This window comes from Rhipicephalus sanguineus, chromosome 5 (genome assembly GCF_013339695.2).
Source record: "Rhipicephalus sanguineus isolate Rsan-2018 chromosome 5, BIME_Rsan_1.4, whole genome shotgun sequence".
In the NCBI taxonomy this organism is placed as follows: Eukaryota; Metazoa; Arthropoda; class Arachnida; order Ixodida; family Ixodidae; genus Rhipicephalus; species Rhipicephalus sanguineus.
This window is the reverse complement of record NC_051180.1, coordinates 16,930,595-16,954,462: the sequence shown is the minus strand read 5'-3', so window position 1 is coordinate 16,954,462 and position 23,868 is coordinate 16,930,595. Positions and strand designations below refer to the sequence as shown.

The window sequence follows — 23,868 nt, the reverse complement described above, 5'->3', positions numbered from 1 at the left end:
TCCGTTTTGTATCAGATTAATACGGGCATGTTGCATTGCATACGCAGTGTAACCTACGTGCATGCTATGACAGAGGTTTAAATAAAAGGTATAGTATATAGTCTCAGCATGCATTGGTAAGAATGGCTTATTCACTGTGCGGACAAAAAGACCTACACATAATCGGATGTTCACTTTCAACGGATAATAAGGAGTTATGAATCTCAAATTTCATTTAGAAGGTTCCTCACTGCCATCTCCGTGCTCTTGTGTCATTTACTGGTTTAGTTACCAAATAATTTTATGCATATTTCAGGACTCGTGATCTTTTCGAACAAGTTTTTTTTTGCGTGGGTGGGGTGTGTTTGTTGGTGACGTGGAATCAGGGGCGTAGCCAGAACGGGGAGGAGGTTCAACCATGCTTCAGGTATGTTCGTGCGTGCGTTTGTATGTGTGCGTGTATATATACGCAGGCAAAATCGAAAATTTTCGGGCAGGGGGGGGGGGGGGGGTTGAACCCCCTCAACCCCCCGCCCTTGGCTACGCCCCTGCGTGGAATAGTGCATAGATTTAAACGCACATATGTCGAAGCGCGATCAACAGCGAAAATGTTTGTCGATGAGGTGAACAAGATCGCACTGTTTTTGTTTAAGACAGATAGGGGGTTGGTAATGGGCGGTGCGTAAGCAAAGCGTGAAGCCCCGCCACGGTGGTCTAGTGGTTATGGCACTCGGCTGCTGACCCGAAGGTCGCGGGATCGAATCCCGGCCGCGGCGGCTGCATTTTCGATGGAGGCGAAAATGTCTGAGGCCCGTGTACTTAGATTTAGGTGCACGTTAAAGAACCCCAGGTGGTCGAAATTTCCGGAGCCCTCCACTACGGCGTCTCTCATAAACATATGGTGGTTTTGGGACGTTAAACCCCAGATATTATTATTATAAGCAAAGCGTGAAGTACAGTCACGTCCACCTCTGTGTAAAGCGCGCGAGTAGACGACTTTTCTCTGCGGGATGTCGTCTCGCGGCTGTTGCGGGGTCCGACGTAGAGTGATAAGAATTTTAATATTGTGCTAGGCTGGGGCGTAAGCCGGAAATTCTTTTGGCGTATGGTTGTATGTGCGCGTTTATGCAAAATGGAAAAAAAATGGCGGATTTGAACCCTCAAACAATGGCGGACGGTCTCGTATATTTGTTTAACATGACAGCAGAGCATGCGTACAGGCTTTCAAGCAAATAGGTTGCTATCAGTATGCGTTTAGCGAAGTTGAAAGAGAATTAAGGGCCAAAGTATAAAATAACGAGATGCTGAAGAAGAAGGCTATACAACCACGAAGTTTACAGACTGCTATTCACATTTTGTTTTTTGCCTGGGCACAAAGGAATGCTGCGTGAGAGTTACACCATGTTTTCTTTACAGAAAGAGCTGAGTCAAACGCTGAAGTAAGAAACAGCGAAAGACTTGCACATGCATACGTGGAAAATACTAAAGAAACTCGTTGAACTTCACAAGAAAATATATTGGCTTCCTGGATTCCTTTGTTCGTCCTAAGCTTGATAAGCCGGGCGCATAACATGTCGCGAATCTGTCATGATGTTTTTCTCGCCTTGTTTTCTATATTCGGTGTCTTACGAAATTATGCACTTCTGTGTGTAGCGCACAATGTACCGAGACCTTTCGCGTGTTAAGAAAGGCGCGGTAGTTGCTACAGCATATTCACTTTCAGAACTAAGTAGCGCTACTTCTGTAACATGCATTGAATCTGTCACACTGTTTGCTCGCCTAGCCATCTGTATGCGCTGCCTTTGTTACATCTATAGACTGGTTTCCTGGAATTTCGAACAGTGCATCACGCTGGACAGGTGCGGAAAAGAATATGAACAACGTTCGCTTCCAGCGATCTTGTTATTATGAATCAGAGAACTCGCGTAGACACAGTATAAATTGCACGAGAAATTAAAGTTGCATGGAATCGTGTCGTGTCACTTCCGCCACTGACGCCCAGATGCCGCAACTCTTCACTGGACAGTAGGAAATACGTTATAAGAAATGACGCGTTAAGGCTACTAGTTTTGGTTATTCTTGGTGTCTGTATTATTAGTTCTGTTTACCTCTTTCGTGACCATGGGAAAATTGGGCACATTTTGTATGCTCTAGTAATGTTTTTTTTATTATGAAGAATATGATAGATACAGCGTAGTATTATATATCAATATAAAGCTAAGTGAGTGTACTTTTTAATTACATTATTTCAGAAAATTATTCTTAGCCTATGATATGCAAGAATATTCATGAAAACAAGATTCATTGAACATTGCATAGAACATTTCTAATGGTGTGCTCCCAACATGAAAGAAAAAACACGAAAAATAATGTGTATTATACAAAATGTTTTCCCAACAGTTTCCTATATTTGAGGAATGTTTCAATGAACTAGCTCAAAAAACGTATGCGTTATCATTGTTTTTTTTTGTCTGCGCAGTGAAAACTGCATTGTTCCGTCAGGTTGCACGGTTATATGTTTTACCCTCTACAAACTTTCGAAACAAAGTAATGCAATCGATATAATTAAAAAGAAGAATAAATTTGCTATTGATCCATATGTATTTTAGAAAATTATGCTAATAGCAGCACAGAAAAAATCCAAATACCAAAAGGTAGCACTGAACACGCCACCAAAACACCCTAAAGTATAACTTTACCGCGCACAATAAAAATATTCTAAACTTTTAAGCTTCAAAAAAAAAAAGCTTCACATTTCAATGTATGACACTATCAAAATAGCTGGAACCATGTCTGAAAGCTCTAAGATGAAAAAAAAAATTCTTTTAAGGTTGGTGTTTTGCACTAGACAAAACAGGTTTTACAAGTGGCATATGTCCGGTCATCAAGTTTCTTGATCTCATAGCACTTTTTGTATTTTCTCAGCTTCGTCAATCGGTAGGACTTGTTCTGAATGTACTTGTTTTGGGGACGCATAGTCGTGGAAGCTCGACGATGCCCAAATAGATCAGCAGGCAAATGAAATTCACCATCTCTGCGGCCGTGACTATTTACCAAGAACCATCATCCTCGGCATAAGACTGCTTTTACAGGATTTGCAACCACGCATACCCATTTTTGTTAACACAAATCCTGTTTATTACTTTCGCTGTGAAAAACGTGCCCAAAACGCCGATTTTCCTTGTGACATATATCGCTTCACTGCGCAACACTACTCTAAAGACACGGCTGGGTACCCTTCTTGGGCTGAACAATACTGTCTAGTGGCTGAAGATGATGCCACCAGATATTTATCATACACTGTTGAGACACTACAATTAAAGGGCATAATAGTGCCAACATCCTCACAACATTCCAATCGGAGTAAAAAATTGATGTGCCAGAAAGCGTAACGTAGTGATGAACACCTGACTATGATCCGGGCTCGATCAACGTTTTTTTATCATCCGAACTACTTCCATGATTTGACATCATCCTCAGAGTTACTTCTGCTAGAAACAGCAGAAAAATTGATTGCGGACGCAACAGAATCATCCAAGGAACAACTTTTCTGAGAGGGTCTCGCTACCGGGTCGTCTGCCATTTTCGCAAACGAAACAAGCGAACCGCTATTTCTGAGTCGCTGTGAAAAATCGCCGCCGGTCGGTAAGAAAACTAACTACGCAGGAAACGTAACACTAGTGCTTACAGAATATGCTAGACAGAGCAACTAGTTGATAGGAGCGCCCGTATTTTTATTTTCTCGCTCGGCGCGTTCGGGTCACCGTGACCTGCGTTTCTTTACGTAGCACAACCCAGTTTCGCGTACGTCGGTCCGTCGTAAGTATGTGGAAGGCGTGCAACATAAAAGTTGCAGGAGATATGACACTGAATAAAAACAAAATAAAAGAGATTGTACTCGTCACATTCAGAATAGTCAAACAGCAGCCGTGGTTAAACTTAAACATTTCACGATGGCTTCGCTTCACAAAGATAACGGGCGCGTTGATTATTTCGTGTTGCATTTCTTGCCAGTTCCTTTAAAATAAATTATTGTTATTCATGCTATGATTATTATTCATAACCCCAAAAGAGACTCCCTGCTGTGCTCTGTCCGCCGGGCCTAGCTTTTCCCACAGGCGATATATTGTATATTGTATACAATATACAAAAACATGGCTGATTCCTCTGTCATAGGAATCGTATAACACGAAAGTGAAACGTGTCGTCACAGTAGTAATTGATTGTTTATAGTGTATTAGTGTATGAGAGCTTGTACGATGCATACTGTTGTCTGGCAGATATAGCACCGCTTGATGTGGACGCATCTCACTCACTTTGACGCCTAGTGGCACATCTCCGTACCGACGAATAACGCCCATGACCATGATTTAACCCATGCGGTAGCTGAAGTTCTTAAAGGGACCCTCTAACACTTTTCCTGACCTCATTGTTTTACAGTTTTTACTTTCGGGTTGCGTAAACTGGAGGCTGAAGGGATTAGTGCAGCAAGAACGGCAGCGGTAGAGGCACGCAGTCCGAAGTTATTCAGCCTAGAACACTCAAAATACAATAAAATGGAGGCCTACCCTCAACTCAATTTTCGCACGGTCAAATAACCACGTTTCACTCGCCCTGTGACGTCTGATGGCGCCCCAATGAAATGAACTGAAAGATCCTACGTACGGGAAGCTTGCATACAATGTTGGCCGTTCTTTCCAACGTATTGATGACGCCGTTGCGATCGTAACAAACAATGTGGTGCATTAAGAGTGAACTGCGCGTGCGAAACGAGGCAGATCGTGAACGCCTCTATCATGTTTTCTAGTTTTAGTCGTGTTTCTTGTTGCGACGGCGTCTATATCAACGCTCTTACATTTTTTTCCCTTCAGTTTCTACAAACAACGGCGCCTGGAGCGTCCCGAGCGCGTTTCCCTCCAGCGCTGTGGCGTTCGGCGCATTCTTTGCCGGGCGCTGCAGTTTTAAAGCTGCAATGTCTAAGATCGTCTGTCTAGTTGGTGTTCAGTGAAAAAAGCATGCTAAAGAAAAACTAAACCCAATAATAACCCCTTTTGTGATGCAACGCCGCTATTACTTCTAACGTTACATTTACCCAATCAAAGGCCAGCGCTCATCTTCGTCATTTCCGACCGCAATAGTTCTGGCGAGCGCCACTACGCGTTGATGCGGTCGGCAGCGATGTAGGCGCTTCAAAAAAAGTGTTGGAGGGCCCCTTTAACATATACGTGGACACCGCATATGGTGAATCCCGCGCAAATATGGCATGAACAAGCACATAATAAACACTGATACTCGTTATGCACTCCTTCAAAGCGTCGTGAAACGCGAAGGGAAACGCTACGCGCGTCGAGTCCTCCCTCTAGCCTGGCCGTTAATTCTCACAGGGCGAGCGGGGAACGCGGTTCGCGGTGCGACTGCCAGACGAGCGTCGGAGAGCTATATGTCGATATGGATGGATGCTATGAGCGAGGCTTGGGCTAAAGCCACCACCTGGCGGTGTGTTAAAGCGTTGACGAAATTACACTTCTATTGGAAACGCGCCGAATGGGACGGTCGTAGCAACGGCGCGTTTTTTTTTTCGAGCCCGGTGGCACACATGTCACCGCCCCGTTATAAAGGGGACGCTCGTATACCATCCATCCATCCATCCAGGCACGTAGGAGAGGGGGGGGGGGGGGCGGGGGGCCCGGGCCCCCCCCGGAAATTCGCCCAGCCTTTTATATTCCCGGGCAACTTTTTTTCCTTTTACCATGAAAAGACTTTCTTTCGAATAATTAGGCCATGGCCCCCCCCCCCCCCCCCCCGAAAAAAAATCCTGGCTACGTGCCTGCATCCATCCATCCAAGAACACTGTGAGAGTAAAGTGTGAAAGATAAAAGGCGTGGTCATTTAGCCTCCGCTATGTGTTTGGCGAAAGCGCAGTGGGCTAAACGTCTGCCCGCCACCGTCGCGTAACGTGGGTTCGACTCCTGGCAACGGAACTTTTTCTTATAGATTTTTTTTGCCATTTGATGGCGTTCATTTTGCTGACGTATTTCTGTGACGGAAATACGTCATGAAAGTCTTGGTGGACCCTGGCATAAAACACTTTCGTGTTAAAACAGGCTCATATTGACATAAGAAAATCAGTGCCTACACATTTAGGTATTACGTAACCTTAAAATGCTAAAACCAGCCCCAAGAATGTGGTAGAGTAAATATAAATAACTGAGCGTCGCCCCTCTCATAGATCTACGGGCACGTGGACGTTGGCGTAGGGCTTCCATCGCTTCGGGCTCTTCTCGCAGCCACTGTTGCCTTTCCCGTCTCCTAGTACGGCAGCTTCGCGCTAGTCGTTCCAAGTCTTTCTATCTTTTTGTCTTTATTCCCATTATTTCTCTCTACTTTTTCTCCCTCTGCGGTGAGTAGTGGGATTTCCTCGCCATCACATTTCTCCTCCTCACGATCACTTCCCTTTTCCACCCCCTTGCTACAGTTTACTACACAAGGCTACGCTATGCTATGCTAGCGTGTCTGGATAGAAGAGTCGTTAAGATGCTCGCCTTCGGATCGAGGGTACGCGGGTTTGAATCCCGCCTCGGGAAGAATCTTTCTCCGGCAAGAATTTTTCTCTTTCTTTCTTTCTTTCTTTCTTTCTTTCTTTCTTTCTTTCTTTCTTTCTTTCTTTCTTTCTTTCTTTCTTTCTTTCTTTCTTTCTTTCTTTCTTTCTTTCTTTCTTTCTTTCTTTCTTTCTGTACTTGTTCTCAGGGTTATCACAGGCCACGCCGTAGCAGTGAGTAGTGGGACCTGCCCAAATTCTGTGGCACATATCCGTTCATGATGGCGATAATTGTCTGATAGGCCGCACATTATGGCTAGCTTAAACGGCTTCGCCTTTAAAAGAAAAAAAAAAGCCTATACAAGCGTCACGTAGCGCGTGTAGTCGGGTTCACACACGTAGTAATTCGTGTCAGGAGCGTAGAACCGCACCAGCCATCACACCATGTGAATTGAGTGTCAAGTTGGTGTTTTAAATGGCCACCCATTACGAAGCGCTCAGGCATAATTGATCATCATCGTAATCAACAGCATGAACAAAGCGTGCAGCTGCACAGGTGTGCGTATCGGCTTGCAGACGCGTGGTGGGTACTTCGCTAGTTCACAAATTGATAAAATACAGCATAGGGGCCACTTCGCAATTGAACTTTCACTAGGCCTTCTAGGATAGTTTGAAACGGCCAATGTCACGCACACCGACGTTCCTTTTCTCGCGAAATGGTTGAGGTGTCCAACGAAAAGTGAAGCGTGGCAAGCCATTGAGAAGGCGATGCGATCGAGTCCCGGCTACGCTATCGCGTTCCACTCTTGAAGGCGAGCTCAAGCATTCTCCAAGTTTTTTGTTTTTTTTTACTGAATACAAACAACAAATTAGAGGGCCACAAGACAAACATTACTTAACGCACAAAAGAATATTAAAAAAAGAAAAACACAGGAGACAGCTCAAAACGTTAGCTAAGTTGCGCACATGGGCACACACGTAAATAAAGGCGCCCAGGGGACACGCACAGTTCCGTAAACAAGATAAATCGCGCAGTACTTCTTGAAACCCGCACTTAAGACATGCGCATATCTGCATAACAAGCCACATGAGCAATCCATAACAAAGTAAATCGTGGCTCATTTCTCACGTACAATATACATGGTTAAAAAAAATATTGGCCCCACGATTGCTTTGTGTGTCCAATGTTTCCATAAGCTAAAATCTTTTAAACGGCATAAGTTCTTTTTTTTCGTTACTGCCATGTTGGCCATGGTCCAAGTAGTATTTTTATTTTTTTCATAGTGAAAGGTCGACGTTGCTATTCTGTTTGCTTCATGATTGTTTTCACGCTTGCTTTCAGCGCGCCTGTATTTAGTACGAGTGAGCGTGCTGAATCTATAGGCAGTACATGCTAAAATTAGACTACTAACGCTGTTGCAATAGCAGTAGCTGACTATCGATAAAAAAGTAAGGTAAAAAAAAAGAAGCATTCGATGTACTACAGTCAGCGCCAAAATTTGGAGGCCACAAGACACAAGGAAAAACGAAGATTTCTGCTGCTTTGGCAGACAACATAGAATTTAGATTTACAGCATGTTTTAGAACATGTACGCTGCAGTTCGACCAAATATAGTCTCAAATTGCTGGGAAATTCGAAGTTTTCTCAGGTTTCGTGGTCTCTTAACTTTTGACGCCAACTGTGCAATAAGTGCTTATACATGAGCCAGTCAGTAAAACTATGCCATTACTTTTGTCAACACGCAAAAAATTTTGTCACTGCAGAGACTGGAGCCCAGTCTCGATGACGTGTCTAAACACGAGCACGTTCGCTGCGTCGTGTCGGAAACGTTTCTATTGTACCCAACCAGAGCGAGGTACTGTGATTCGAGAAAGAATACTTGGAAGAAGATTGGTAACACCATTGTTGTACTCGGCTTATTCACTGAGTCTTCCTTGTCGTTTTTGTGTATTAAGCTATTTTTGTTCGCTGCGATGCAACCTATTTTAAGACAAAAAAAAAATCTTCTCTTCGAGTTGGTCTGCTGGCTCCTTCTATTGTTAAACATTGGAAGTTTGACAAAGCAGATCGTTGAAATGCGTACGCCCGTGTATTGTTCGGAACTTACATACTTCAAGGCGTTCGCCCTGCATCGCAGACATCTTTAAACAAGACAGCTTATTTCGCAGGGTAACTAATCTCATGCTGAGATGAACGGCGAATAGAACGACATGTTTCCCGTGTGCGATGAACTTGGACAGGAGACACCTTTGCTTCAGTCATCACAACATTAGACAATGTTAAAAAAAATACAGAAGGTTAAGCGAGTCATGATGTATAGTTAAGCATGGTCAGCGGATTGAAATATTTATTATATGGCGGAGATATACAATCGTTCTTAGTGTATACAAGTGTGACAGGTAAGCGATCAATGATTTCAGTGCGTGCATGCTTCTATACAGCATCTATTTTAAATAATTGTGTTTTATTTTGGACTTTTTATTCTGCAAAATCACTGAAATTGTACTGGCGCTTTCTGGCCTAAGATGCCCTTGCGCCAATAGCACGTAATATTAGTAAATCATAATCAATAATTTCAGAATTATTTTCCAATATGATGCTCCAGGTTTGTCGTAGTACGTGTACTGTACAGTTTGTATTCACACGCCCTTCAAAATGTGTTATGTTCGCTGACATTTATTTCATGGTTTTCGGTGCTGTGCGTCAGCCGCCAATAGACGACACAGCTGGAATTCATATTGAATACGTAAGCACTTCTACGCCTACTGAAAGAGAAAACTGTCCGTCTGTCTGTCTCATAAGCAACCGCCACTATAAAGAGCTAAATGAATAAAATAAGTTTTCAATCGGTGCCTGAGTTTGAAGCCAGACCATCAAGCTCCGAAGGCCATTGTCTTAACTACTACACTACACATGCGTGCTTGGAAAGAATGAACCTACGCGACCTACACGAATGCGTCGTACCCGCGGTGCACGACAACTGTAGCAAGAGAACAATCTCTGCGAAGGCTTGGTTTAATTTCGTGGAAGTGGACTAACAGCACGTCAAAATGTAAAGCTGACAGGGAGGACTGTACACATCGATAAAGTTTCAACTTTGCGAAATTCTACGAGGCATCATAAGTTACGCGTTTCATATTTTATAAAGACGAGAAAAAAAGAGGTAAAAGGTCGAGAGTCGACATAAAATGGCCCCATTACTGCGGCGCTGTGTTCTTTCAGTCTTTGCCTCTTCATAATAGCATACGCGAAAAAGCCAATAAACCAGCCCGTTTCGTTCGTGTTACAAGGCAAAGTGGCACATGTTCTGCATCGTCTGAGCTACAAAGGATACAGTTTCAAACGGAACTTTTGTTTCGCTTCAGTGTCCTCAAAGATTTCTTCAGACGATGACGAAGACCCAAAAATGTCAACGCAAGCGATACTGCAATTGCTGAAATTGCGATACTGCAATTTCAGCAAAGCATTCCGGTGGGTCTGTTTTCTGTAGAACCGGGAGTCCTTTTTTGGTAACTAACTTTCTTTCGTCAGATATGATTTTTTTCGCGTATTTCTCATTAAGTTACGGCAGGATGCCGTTGATGCCGCCATGAGATGACGCCACGTACAGATGTCTCCAAATCCTGGGAATGATCTTCTTTATTTCATGTTTCTTTCTTTATCTTTTACTACATCTTCTTCTTTCTTCTTTCTTTCACTTTCTTTCTTTCCTTATCTCTTTATATATTGCCCACTCTCCTCCTTTCCCTCCTGCTAACTCTCACTTCACTCCCCCTGACCCTCACTTCTCTTTCCCACCCCTTGCTGTGCTATACTGTACATGGTTATGCTATGGTTTACCCTCTCACCTCCTCCTTTTCCTCTCCCTGATCCTAACGTCAGTCCCCCTCACCCTCACGTCCCTTTTTCACCCCTTTGCCAAACTACTCCATACAAGGCTATGCCATGCTTTACCCTCTCCCCTTCCCTCCCTCCTCACCCTAACTTTCGTTTTCCACCCCCTTGCAACACTAAACTATCCATGGCTATGCTATGCTAGGAGCTGCTCGGCATATGCCTGCTTTCTGCTGGTCACGCGAACCGGCGGAACAAAAAGCTTGCGGGCGGACAACGCCAGCATGTGATCGTGTGTGCCACGCGCAGTCCGCCGTGGCCAAGGATAGCCAGGACACTTGCGCGGGCTACCCTTGTGGAGTTGCCCGCGTACTTCTCGCTCACTTTTTTCCGAGGGGAGGGGGCAGTATGGGGGCGCTCAGCGGCTGTGAGCGCACAGAGGCAACGACGATCGCATGTACGCTCGTGTCACGCGGCAGCCGCTGGTAGCGGGCAGTTGCGGCCGAGGCTCGATGCAGTAAAGATGTGCCCCTTTGTGTCTCGGCCTCATCTCTAAAGGGTTCAGGGCTAACCGCAGCCACAAAACCCCACAAGCTTAAGCAACTCCGCTGTTATAAAAGTGAGGATGACTCTCTTGTCGAATGCGTCATTTATATCATGCTCGACAGATTTTCGCTTCAAGTGTCCCTATATTTGCTACACAATAACCTAAAGTGTGGGCATTACACAATCTCCTAGGTGGTCAAAATTTATTCCGGAGCTCGCCACCTTATAAAGATGTTAAAAAGTCTTTGTAAATTTAGTCCCTGAGTCTGATCACAACATGCGTCCATGCATCCATCGAACAATTTCTGAAAAGATGACGAAGAAAGACAGCAAATAAACGGAGAGAGCGCTGAAATTAAGGAACAAGCAAGCAAGCAAGCAAGCAAGCAAGCAAGCAAGCAAGCAAGCAAGCAAGCAAGCAAGCAAGCAAGCAAGCAAACATCAGTGCTTGAATGCTGTCTCGGAAGTCTGTTATTCACAAAAATAACTGAGTAATTGACCTATATACGTGCTCCCCGTCACAAGTAGTAATGGAATTAATAGCATGACAGTTGACTAATCATGGGGCTGGATAAGAACTATGCGAATACGGTGGATAATAAGCTATTGCTGTATCAACTTTACCAAGAAAATTATTATTTGAATAACAAGACAAGACTGTTTAATCGAGAGCGTGGCGGTATCGCTCGGGGCAAGCTTTCTCGTAAATGAGAACCTTGTGAATGTTGACGTACTGGGCGGGGCTTCCTCTTGGCACGATAAATGAGAAGCCAATCTGCAAAAGAAACACATTGAGATACATATTTATATCGCATGTAATAAGAAAAACTTGGAGGACGCTTGAGCTTCGCCTTCAAGAGTACAACGCGATATTGTAATCTGGCCCCGTGCGCATTGCCTTCAACATGGCGGCAAGGAAAGTAACGTTTGTGCGTGCCCGTAACATTGGCCGTTTCAAACTATCCTGCAATGTCTATACTGCAAGTACAGTTGCGAAGTGCCCACTATGCCATAATTCTTTCTTTTGCGAATTGGCCAAGTACCCACTACATGGCCATATGGTGCCACGCGCACCTGAGCGCAGCTGCACACTTTGTAATGGGTGGACAGCTTTAAACCGCCCACTCGTTACAAAATTCACATGTTTTGACGTGCGGTGCGATTATACAACATTTCTGTCACGATGCGTTAAGGCGACTCCTCCCTCTGCATGACATTCTTATAGCGTTTTTAATGAAGCAGTTTCAAGCACTGACGTGGCTGCGGACAAGCTGTCGGTCCCGTTTTTAGAATGTACAGAAGAGTCTGTAGTCAAATGATGAATTGAGAGACATAAATTCTTGTGCAATGTGTATTTTGTTCTAATAACCCATGAAATACACAAAAGAATGCACGTCCGCTTCGACACTACTTCTTCGAGTCTATATGTTCATTTGTGGAAACATGAAAGGTCCAGCAAGATGTACCGGATTGGCTTCATCAAGTAGAAAGCCTTCTACAGATGAAGCAATTTCAAGAAGCTTGCAAACTGTATTTTTTATTTTATTTTTTGTTGTTTGTTCGGTATACATTTGTTTGTCACTGCTGTCTGTATGTACATAGGCAATAAAGACAAAATAAAAATACTGACGTTGCTCCGTGGTAGAACACCTACTTGCCACGCAGAAAGCCTGGCTTCGATTCTCACTCGGACTGAACATTTTTATTATTTATTTATTTGCATCTATCTCGTTTTTTTTTTTTTTTTTTTGCTCACGGACAACGCCATTTTTTGTTCACAACCAACGGCGCTGCCGCCGACACCGCAATTTCCGCGAAACGAGCTCTTTAACGCCATCGCGTTAGTATACATAGAGCTTGTAATATAATTTTCTCTTTAGTACTCCCGCTCTACAGCTTCCGTTTGTTTATATTTATTTTGTCGCGCGCCTGCTCTCCTTTCCGCTTTCCTTTCCATCTTTCTTGCCCTTTCCCCCTCCCTTTGGTGTAGGGTAGCAAACCGAATGCTACAATTCTGGTTAACCTCCCTGCCTTCCTCTTGTTTTATTATCTCTATCTCTCTCTCTCAAAGCATGTAATATAAAGGAGGTGAAGATGATGTAGAATGAGAGCCCTGTACGATGCGGTGATGTACGAATGCAGCCGAGTGCCCACCGAAGTGCGCATGGAAGCGCTTGAGTAGCGGCGCGCGAGCATGCATTCATATTTGGCGTGCTTCGCGGGCTCTTGTTTTTTAACGGAAAATTCACCGACTATTACGATACTGCCTAATGCGAATTCTGAGAGCAGCTGTTTAGGTGTCTCGATATTGCGATAACTAAGGCGCGACTGTCTCGCTAACCGGGAGACCGCGGACGGCAGCGCGTGGGTGCGCTTCCACAACAGCCGCCGCAGACAGACCTCCGTTCATGCAGCACTTTATATCCATATATGATATCGGTGGACGCTCTCACCGTATACCTTAGTGATGACGTCATCGGCGATCGCACGACGGCGCCCTACTGTGGCGCCGCCGGTGGTCGCCACGGAACCTGTCGTTTCATCGCTGTCGTTCCTTCCTCCCCGCACTCTTCTCGCTATCGCCGTATTTTGTCCTCTGCGTTCGCTCTCTTTCGTCCTCGTTCGCTCTATCGGTTACGTCGACAACGACGACGCCGCTCAACGCAGGAACGGGCGCCTAAGAGCTGAGCTCTAAAAGACCCAAGCAGATTTCAGCACGAAATAAATGCTTGATTCCAAGGTTATTTGAGACGGCCTACAACTTCAAATGGAGATGTTAGTAATTCAAACGATAAATAATTAAACGGGTGAGTGATTAAACTAATTAATTATTGCTTAGTACCGAAAATATATAGTGGTTGTAATGCTCGCGGCATCAGACGCCCCAAATATTTCCGTCGGTAGAAAGGCTCACCTTTACGTCAAAGTTATAGTGGAGTGTGATGCGCATGCGCATGGTGTTTATAGCTCCTCCGGACAGGTTGATGGTCCTCTGGCGCTGAGGCCGAACGACAGGTGTCACAAGAAGCTCGAACAGTCCGCGGTCGAGCGTTCCGGCCACGTTGGGACCCTTATTGTACTCGACCTCGATGCAGAGCCGGCCATGACTAGACTTGATGGGCTGCTCGAAGGTCATCTCCGCACTCTGACCAGCCTCGAGCACGGATTCGGCGTGGCCCGTTGCTGCGCGAGATTCCGTAAGTAAGTAGTATACAGTTATACTCCTTTCCGTGGCAATAGTTGGAAAGCAACGTGATAGGAGATTACCGCACGTTTGTTATTATGCCACACAGTCCGGCAAGCCCTCACAAGGCTTTCGGTTTTTTTGGACAAATGCAGAATCAGAATAGTTGACATTTGGGACGGTTTCAAATTTTCTCAAGTTATCAAGGAAAAAAAACAACAACAAAGGTCACTGTAGATTTAGCCGTAAATGCGAGAAAAATGCATGCATTAGTATATTATGCCGGGAGATGGGGCACCGGCTGGATCGAGAAGCTGTAGACTATAATAGTGATGAAGAGTGCCGTCCCTGGTTGTGCAGGTCTCGCAACTCGATGGCGGCGTATGAATGCGTGCGCGTGCCTTAACTCAGTCGGACTTGTCCAGTCATTGTTTGTTGTGCAGGGATGTGGCCGAGCAGGTTTTCGACCATAATGGCGGCCGAAGTATCCTGATGTCGCATTCCGAGAACTATTTACTTCCCAATATTACCCTTGCAAAGCAGAGGTCCAGGACAAGCCGTTAAGCTTCATTTTCACGTTTACATCCCTTGCTTAGCTGGATTAATTTGGTCGGCTTCACCGAAGAGGGGAGGGCGGAGGTGCTGTGAATTCTGGCTTCCCCAAATGGAGAAGCCTGCACACACCTATATGGAAGAATCACTTTGTGATGACTTGATTCCCATGCTATTCATTTTCGCCATTCGTGACTTGGTCCGAACGAGCTCCACAGACGTTTTCACCTGGGGCAGTAGGCTACGGAAGGTGGGCGGTAAGATAACACTAGATTCATTTTCTGCACAAAAACAGCGCTCAAGAAAACGTAGACATGAAAGAGAGGGAATACACACAGCGCAGCTCATGTTCATGCTTCATTCGAGTAAACTTTCAGTTATGAGGCTGCGCTGTGTATCTCCCCTCTTTCTTGTCTGCGACTTTTGTGCGCTGTTTTTCTTCAGAAAATGAATACGTATCAACTAGCCCAACTCGCCACTTTGTTACGATAATACTACAGTAGAGGTAAATAACTCCTAACACTATGTACTGTTCCAGATAATCTATGTTCCTACAGGAACATTTATAGAAACGCTGCCGCGTTTACTTCTTATATCTTATAATTTTGCATTGCGATGGTGCATTGCATAAAACCATGTAAGCCAACGAGTCATCTCAATTCACCGCATCGCGCAAAAATATTAATTCGAGAAGCTGTTAAATGAAACGCTCGTACTAATCTCTACATTTCGCCTACACTTCGTAATAAGCTGTCAGCACGCTTAAGATTACAGCAGCACCACGAAGTGCTTTTATAAGGAAATTTTCAAGAAAGAAACATGGCCTACTATCGGCTTGTTGTCAGTATAAGCCGAGTGGATTAGCAAATAAATTAAAACCTATTAAATACGCGACTGATTCAAAAATCAACGGCGGACAACGGAATTATAATTCAGCGGGCTTCAAGAGTGCTGACGTTATAATGAGCGTGCACCGAAAAAATAAAAAACGGCGAGTAATGTAGAAAGAACGCCGCACTTGTGACTCCCATGGCGTAACAAGCGCGTACGATACTACAAAAAGAAAGGGGGGAAAATGATGAGGCTAATAAACGCCGCCTACGGTGCTTACTTGGCGACGTTAATTAATTGTGGCTGCTGTGATAACCGATTTATGTATATCAGAACTTCAGTAGCAGAGTACCGAAAAAAGGAAAACAAAAAAACAAAAACAAAAACAAAACAAAACGCGTTTGACATACGGTGGCCAATGCGTATCGTATTTTGTACGCCGCTGAATTTACTTTTCTTTCCTGTCATCTGTGATTCTGTGCCACGCCACCACTGTATTTCTTCATTGCGTCTTTCTACTGACTCCTTTTTGGATGGTGAGAACAACGTTGGGTGAGAATGCATCCACTTATAATGTTAAAATGTTTTTCTTTGTGTATCTGCTCTTCGTACTTTCTTGCATGTTATCTAAACAGCTCGCGAAACAACAAGCCTTGTCAGTAGTATAAAGCGTGACAGGAATAGGGAGGGGTAGGCGGGCTTACATGCGAAGAACGTCTTCGTCTTCCAACCGTCGCTCGGATCACTTTGGAAGTTGCACGATTGCGAAGTGGCTTTGTTGAACAAGCACCTGAACAACAAGTTGTCTTCGTCGTCCAAGGGGAAAATCGGGCCGTCGTCGACCACCTCTGAAAAATATTGTTTTCTTTCTTCAGAATTTCTCTTATTGACACCTTCTATTTTTTTTATCCTTCTATTACGTAATATGTAGGCGATTTTGGCGCTGTCAAGCGGTGCCGGCTACTCCTTGTCCCGCCAAACGGATACATACTACAACCTATACATAACAGAGTTGGCAATGCTGTACTTGGGCGTGTAAGCTGTGCGTCGAGTAAAAACTACTAGGAAGACATGATGACTTATCCCTAAAATAGTTTTCTATATCTTTGTTGTTCAGCGGAATGTTGGCCACCATGATATTCAAGACATAAACTCTGAGCAGCGTTGCCACTGACTTTCGAGTAAATGTCGCCAAACGACGAGCAGAAAGTCGCCAAAAGTCGCCATTTTTTAACGAATTTCGCCAAAAAAGTCGCCATTCTAGATATGTGCGGCATATCCTACTAATAAGAATTTCCACTGATGTATAGCCCCGTAGAATACAGTGCCATTCAAAGCCCTTAAAGTATATTGACATTTCTCAATGCCAGGCGCATCGCCCCTTCACCATGGGAGTGCTTGGTGCACCTGGTTCTCCGACTAGCCGCAAGATGTGCGCGGAGGCGCAAGTATGAAAGGATAAAACGCTCATGATATCCTTCCATCCCTGTCCGCTCGTTTCAAAGGTAAAAGTGTGGTAAACCTTAGGCGAAAGCCGCGAAGGCGTTGTTTGTAGACAGCTTTACATCCCCTCATATGAAAAAAAAGGATTAACAGGTTTATTGAAAGTAGTAAGACAGAATTCTTACAGGTATCGTTCATTAGTGAGTCTTATGCCTTTCAGTGTGAACTAATATGATACCGGACGCCACTGTCCCTTTCATATATAATCACTTATATCCACCCGCGTCAATCCAGTGCGTTATAATTGAACAGGGAGACATTGTAAAATGTTTATATAGCAATTGTTTTCATTGCACACGTCCACCGAGAACAGTAGAAAATGCCTGAATAAATAATTTTTTATTGCACGAACACCCGCGTATCCGCCCATCTTCGCTATATGAGCTCGATTAGGGGATACTGCAGCGGTGAATAGGTCGCCAAGCTATTCAGAATAGTTGGAGCTTTGGCGGAACAAATGGCCGGAACACACGACCAACCCGTCATCTAGCCCCCTCAGAAGCGAAACTTTAGCGAAGCTCTGAAGCATCTAGATGAATCTAGATGAATTGAGTTAGAAGCATGTAGATGAATTGAGGAGATACACACGAATCACAGGACGGACATACAGAACGGCGCGTAATGTGCACCTCGAAACCCTGAAAAATACAGAGAATAGTGCCGCTAATTCGTTGGGAAGGCACTGAGCTTAGGATGCATAACTCAGTGGAGACCTAAGCTGAAAATCGCCAAAAATTCGCCATGTCGCCATTCATAATTTTAGGTCGCCACGGGCCTCTCAAATTCGCCAATTTGGCGAAAAGTAGCCACCATTGGCAACCCTGACTCTGAGGACAACAATGAAAAAAAGGCAAGCGAAGCAAACCTAAAGAGAGCTCACGCTATAACGCTAAAACAACTACAGACAAAATCGTACTACTCGCCGGTTCAAAAGAAGAGTGTTACGAAGTAGAACAAATAGAAATTACACGCAAAGCTTGCAAACAAAGTATATGCACGTTAGAACCTGCGGCTCACTGGGGTCCGGTATAACGCGGGACCGCTTTGAAAGACTCAACGAATCCCCAACTTATCAGATTCAAGACCTGACTGTCCAGTACGCGCACCATAGGGCTAGGAGGCTTGAACTCCCGGTCCCGTCGTGGGAGTAGCCAGGTTGGTGCATTCGCGTCATGTACATAATATACAAGGTTTTGACGAAGAAGAAGAAGCACAAGAAGAAGAACGAACAGCGTGCTGCGCAAGCGCGAAGCATGGAAGAAGAAATAAACGCAGGAAAGAGCGCAGCACGGTACCCGTTTAATGATATAAACCAACTAGTTTGCAATAAGGCCTTATTGCGAGAGGAAAAAGATTGTTAAAGCAGTCATTGACTCCGCGGAAGAAACGGCGTTAACCAATGGCAGTCACGACGGGCAAGCGAATTAAAGATCATATTACCGTCAACACGGACTCGGAAACAGCATGCATAGACTACCCATTGGGCCGCATTTTGAAACAAGCGCTATAGATATCCTAAACAAGCAAGCGGGAAATACTTTGTGCATTGTGTGGGCACCTTAATACGAATCTCTCACGGCTAACTTAGCGGCTCCCGCCACTGCGCGAGATCACATCCTCCGGACTATCCCACCAGTTTTACAAGACCTGGTCGACTCATTCAAAAGCAACCCGGGAAAATATGCTGACATTCTTGGCCACTACAGATTTGGTAGAAGGACTCATCCACCCCTCACCGCAAGCCCACAAGAGAAGAGACGGTGTTCCGGAAACTTCAGACAGGCACATTTCCTTAGAGTGCCTTCTTGCACTGTGTCCCGCAGCTACCGGAGCGACCTTCTGCTTTGCAAAGGTGAAAAATTCGTGATCACGGGTTGTCGCTTGAACGGACGTTTCGACAAGAGGATGTTTCAAGAGGCTAGCTTCCATCTTCCCTTGAACTCCTGCTCTGCGAGGAATACACTATGGCATGGGACTGTCGGCGCAACCCATCATACTGTCTCTCAAGGTAGCATACGTCGAGCAGTGTAGGCCAACCTGACAAACTCAAACCTTCTGCACTCTTTCTTTCTTTTACTTCTGTACTGATGTACCATGTTTTCCAAGCCCGGGGATAACAAACCCGGTCAAACGTAATGAATGGATTTTTGTCGATACGCACCAAGCGTCATCGAGTTTCATTATTGCTGAAATGAAGTGCTGATTGATTGATTGATTGATTGATTGATTGATTGATTGATTGATTGATTGATTGATTGATTGATTGATTGATTGATTGATTGATTGATTGATTGATTGATTGATTGATTGAAGACCAGCAACGTCTGGTGAACAGGGCCAAGCTGTCAGCTCAGGCCCACGGCATCCTGGGCTAAGGACGCCGCACACCTTGGATGACTCTGCGTCGGCTCTCTTCATAATAAAGTTTATTCCTCCTGCTTCTCGACCTCCTCTTTGTTGTTCAGTATTTTTTTCACTTAGCTTTTCATGTTCATTTCTTAAGGTGCGCGTTGCTGTGTATAGATGTATGGGAAAGAGTCGTATTACTGCGTTCTCTCCGACACTTCCTCGATTTTGATTGCGTAAAATTGGTCCGTATTTTTTGCCATACTTACTGCACAAGCCGCTGTAAGACGGAGTGATGTTGTACTGCTGACACGATTCTCCACAGCAGGTACCTTCCGGGCAGTCGGTGCAGGCTGGACCAACTTTGTAAACTTCTTCGCCTCGCACATTTCCACTGAAAACAAAACCAAGAAAGATGCTTTACCGTAGACAAATGTGACCGCTGATCGTGACAATGCTATTTTTTTTAAAGGGAAAGCCTCGACTGCCTCATCAGACAGTAGCTTTGAAAAACGTGACGTGCAATACAAAACCCCACGTGACCGTAGTGAGACTAATAAAAACAGGTAAAAATCTGGGTGCGAGCTGAAATCAAACCTATAGGTATTTTGCGTGTCACCCAAGCATTCTGCTAGTAGAGGTAAATGTTTGGTGCAGTGGTAAAAGGAGGAGGGCGACGTTCGCGCGATTTTGTGACCCGAACAATCTTGCTTTCATGCACTGTCTATTCCCAAGTGACTTCAGCTCGCAATGCCCTGGCTCCGGGGGAACGTGCGATTTAGAGCACATGCTTTGGCGGTGCCCCTCGTTACGTGGGGATAAGGACCTCACAGAGCATAAATGGAGCTCGGCCCTCAAGAGCTCGGAATATCAGCATCAACTTTGGGCTGTCCAGAGAGCCTGCGATGCGGCGGTTAGGCTAGGTCTAACTGTCCCCACGTGGGAGCGGCCCGCGGTGTCACACTAAGGGGTGGCACTTCTCCGGATCTTTTAATAAAGTTCTTCGTACCGTACCGTATCAATGTGTAGGCCTCTCGCAATCATCGCTCACCGCCTCCCATAAGTAAACGCTTCTCCCCGTAACAATTTTTGATGTGGACAGCCTTGTATGTATATTCATCATTATGTATTGCACCACGTGACATTGTGTTATACATACATACATACATACATACATACATACATACATACATACATACATACATACATACATACATACATACATACATACATACATACATACATACATACATACATACATACATGCATGCATGCATGCATGCATACATACATACATACATACATACATACATACATACATACATACATACATACATACATACATACATACATACATACATACATACATACATACATACATACATACATACAGTGAAACCTCGGTGATACAAATCTCGCGGGGTTACCAAAAATATTCGTATCATCGGGAATTCGTATCACCAGAAAACATGGAAAATTAGTATGCGACAAAAGAAAGTTGGCTTGCGTTTTGATTCAGTGTTTCTCAGGGACGCAGCGACGCCATGAACAGTTCTGAATGATTGCCAATAAAGGTTTTAGACGTCAACGATCATGCTTGTACTCGTAAATATACGGTGCATCAGCGCGTGTGTAATTAATGAATCAGATGTGTTGTGCCCCGTGACCGCTAGTAGCCCCTTCCTAATCTTACTACGCTTCTCTGCATGAGACGACAGTACTGCGGCGAAAGTGATTTAAGAAGCGCTTTGCACACGATAGATAGAGGCCAAGCTCCTTCGCGAAGACCGTTCGCTTCGTCTCACGGGGTCTTCGTTCACCTTAATGGGACTTCATAACGGACCCGCAGCCCAAGTTTCAGTCATGTTTCATAGAATGTCTGATTGCGGGGACATGGCTTGCATCGACGTGGCAGGCACGTGTTAACACAGTAAAAGTACGCTGCTGCCTCTAGCACAGGAGCACGTGTCAACGCTTCGGGGAAAAGAAAGCGCAACGTCAACGTCATCTGTAACCTAAACACGAAGGCGCCTAGAGACCTCCAAGATTAGCACGCACTATCTCGGAGGCAACGACGCACCGTTGATGGTCGCGCAGCGCGCATGCCAGCGCCCGCGCGTGACTGCCGCGTCTTCCGCGACAGCGCGGGCAGCACCTGTTCGTACCTGTGCGCTAGCGTACGTTCGTATCAAACACCGCGGGGTGTAAATCGGTTCGCAACAACCGTACTCCGATACATTGCAGGCTAATGGGCCTTGGTCGGGACCAGAGAAAAATTCGTATCACCCCGAAATTCGTACGAGCCGTGATCGTATCACCGAGGTTTTACTGTACATACATACATACATACATACATACATACATACATACATACATACATACATACATATGTGGCATACTTTTCTTCTTCTTCTGGCACGACGCACTTGGGACATAAACTAGTAGTGGGTAGTCTGCTGTGGAGAAGGAAGAGGTAGTTGGAACAATGGCGGAGATACAATAATAAACCGCGCTGTGTTTTCGGAACCGCGTTTCAGTGTGCTATATTTATTGGTGACCCGGACTACGAACGCGACCTTCCATGGAGCAGCGTGAGCATCTCGACGGCCTCAGCCCTGGTACCGCTGCCACTGCACCTGGCCATGTACCCTCTTCCGGCGTTGTTGGAGGTACTACTACCATAACGCTACCACAGCTGTGGCTTGCCGATCCCTCCTTATGGTTCATTCAAGTCGAGAACAAGTTCCGCATTCATCGCATCACGTCAGAAGTTCGCAAGCATGAGCTCCTCGTTGAAGCGTTGCCGCCACAGGCGATGGCCGAAATACGCGACATCCTCGTGGGCCCGCCTGGTGACACTCCATATACGACAGTCAAACAGGCTCTTCTTCACCGACTCGTTCCGCCTAAGCATCGGCGCATTCAGCAACTTCTGTGCAACGAAGAGCTCGGGGACCGCCGTCCCACACAGTTTCTACGTCACCTGCAGCACCTGCTTGGGGACCAGCCGGACGGCTTAGAAACATCCATACTACGTGAGTTGTTTCTACAGCGTCTTCCACCTACCGTGCGAATGGCTCTTGTCCCAGCTCAGGATAAGACGCTGTCGGAGCTGGCAGAAATGGCCGATGACATGATGGACGTTGCTCCGGCAGTCATAAACGCTGCCCACACCTCTCCGATTTCTGAAGCAGATTCCCTTCGAGAAACGGTAAAAGATCTCGCAGCTGAAGTCGCTAACTTGCGTCTGCAATTGCTGAGCATTCATAACTTAAATGACCATCCTCGTCCACACCGACCATCTCTCACGTCGCCTGCTCCGCAACGGCCCCTCCACCAGCCCGAGCACCGCTTTTCACCGCAGAACACATGCTACTATCACCGGCGTTTTCGTGCCGCGGCTCGCAGATGTGTGCCACCCTGCTCATGGCGCATGGGAAACGCTCCGGCCGATCGTCAGTAACAGCGGCGGGCGATCAAGGCCAAGCATCAAGCCGCCTCTTCCACATCACCGACAGAACCACAGGTCTTCGCTTGCTGGTGGACACTGGAGCAGAAGTCAGCATAATTCCAGCGTCCAAAACTGACCGGCGTCTCCGCGAGAAGTCTACTCCTTTACAAGCGATCAATTCTTCGGTCATCGCAACTTACGGACAGAAGTCTCTGACCCTTGATCTCGGTCTCAAAAGGAAACTGCAGTGGTTATTTTGGATAGCAGACGTACGCTACGCAATCTTAGGCGCCGATTTCTTAAGGCATTTTCATCTGCTCGTGGATATGAACCGCTGTCGCCTGGTGGATAGCTATACCGGCTTATCGGTCAATGGTTTTCTGTCACGCGCTACGGCCCTAAACCCCACTTTCGTGAAACCGCCTACGTCACCATATACAGCTCTGCTCAACGAGTTTCCGGAGATTACAACGCAGTCTCCAATGGATAAGACCCCCAAGCACACTGTGACCCACTGCATCGTAACCACAGGCCCACCGGTTCACTGCCGCCCTCGCCGACTTGGCCCTGATAAACTTCGCATTGCTCGCAACGAGTTTGAGCATATGTTACAGCTGCAGATCATTCGTCCGTCATCAAGCTCGTGGTCGTCGGCGCTACACATGGTTCCCAAGAAGAACAATGACTGGCGGCCCTGTGGTGATTATCGGGCTCTCAATGCAGTCACCGTTCCAGATCGATACCCGTTACCCAATATTCAGGACTGTACTGCCTTTTTAACCGGCACAACAGTATACTCGAAGATTGATCTCGTGAAAGCTTATCACCAGATCCCCGTTGAGCCTTCTGACATTCCCAAAACTGCAATAATTACCCCATTTGGGCTCTATGAGTATTTACGAATGCCCTTCGGTTTGAGAAACGCAGCTCAGACATTTCAGCGTTTTATAGACGAAGTCACAAGAGGCTTGCCGTTTTGTTTCGCCTATATCGACGATCTTCTCGTTGCCAGCAAGGACGCTGAAACGCACAAGGCACATCTACGTGAGCTTTTCACTCGACTGCGTGATTACGACCTTGTCATCAATGTAGAAAAGTGTCAG

At 45.5% G+C, this 23,868-nt stretch overlaps 1 protein-coding gene across 4 annotated transcripts in view; it reads right to left on the bottom strand.

Annotated features, from left to right (window-relative positions):
• Positions 1-11,541: 11,541 nt before the first annotated feature.
• Positions 11,542-23,868, bottom strand: part of LOC119393290 (CRISP/Allergen/PR-1) — a 43,194-nt gene continuing 30,867 nt past the window's right edge. For 3 of the 4 annotated variants that reach the window (XM_049416193.1, XM_049416191.1, XM_049416192.1), the window contains exons 6-9: positions 19,584-19,708; positions 16,170-16,313; positions 13,813-14,081; positions 11,542-11,673 (exon numbers count right to left, since the gene is read on the bottom strand). In XM_049416193.1, coding sequence (XP_049272150.1) covers positions 11,560-11,673; positions 13,813-14,081; positions 16,170-16,313; positions 19,584-19,708 — 652 coding nt within the window. In that variant the 3' untranslated portion in view covers positions 11,542-11,559. The remainder of the gene's footprint in view (positions 11,674-13,812; positions 14,082-16,169; positions 16,314-19,583; positions 19,709-23,868) is intronic. The other variant, XM_049416190.1, reaches the window with a different exon arrangement.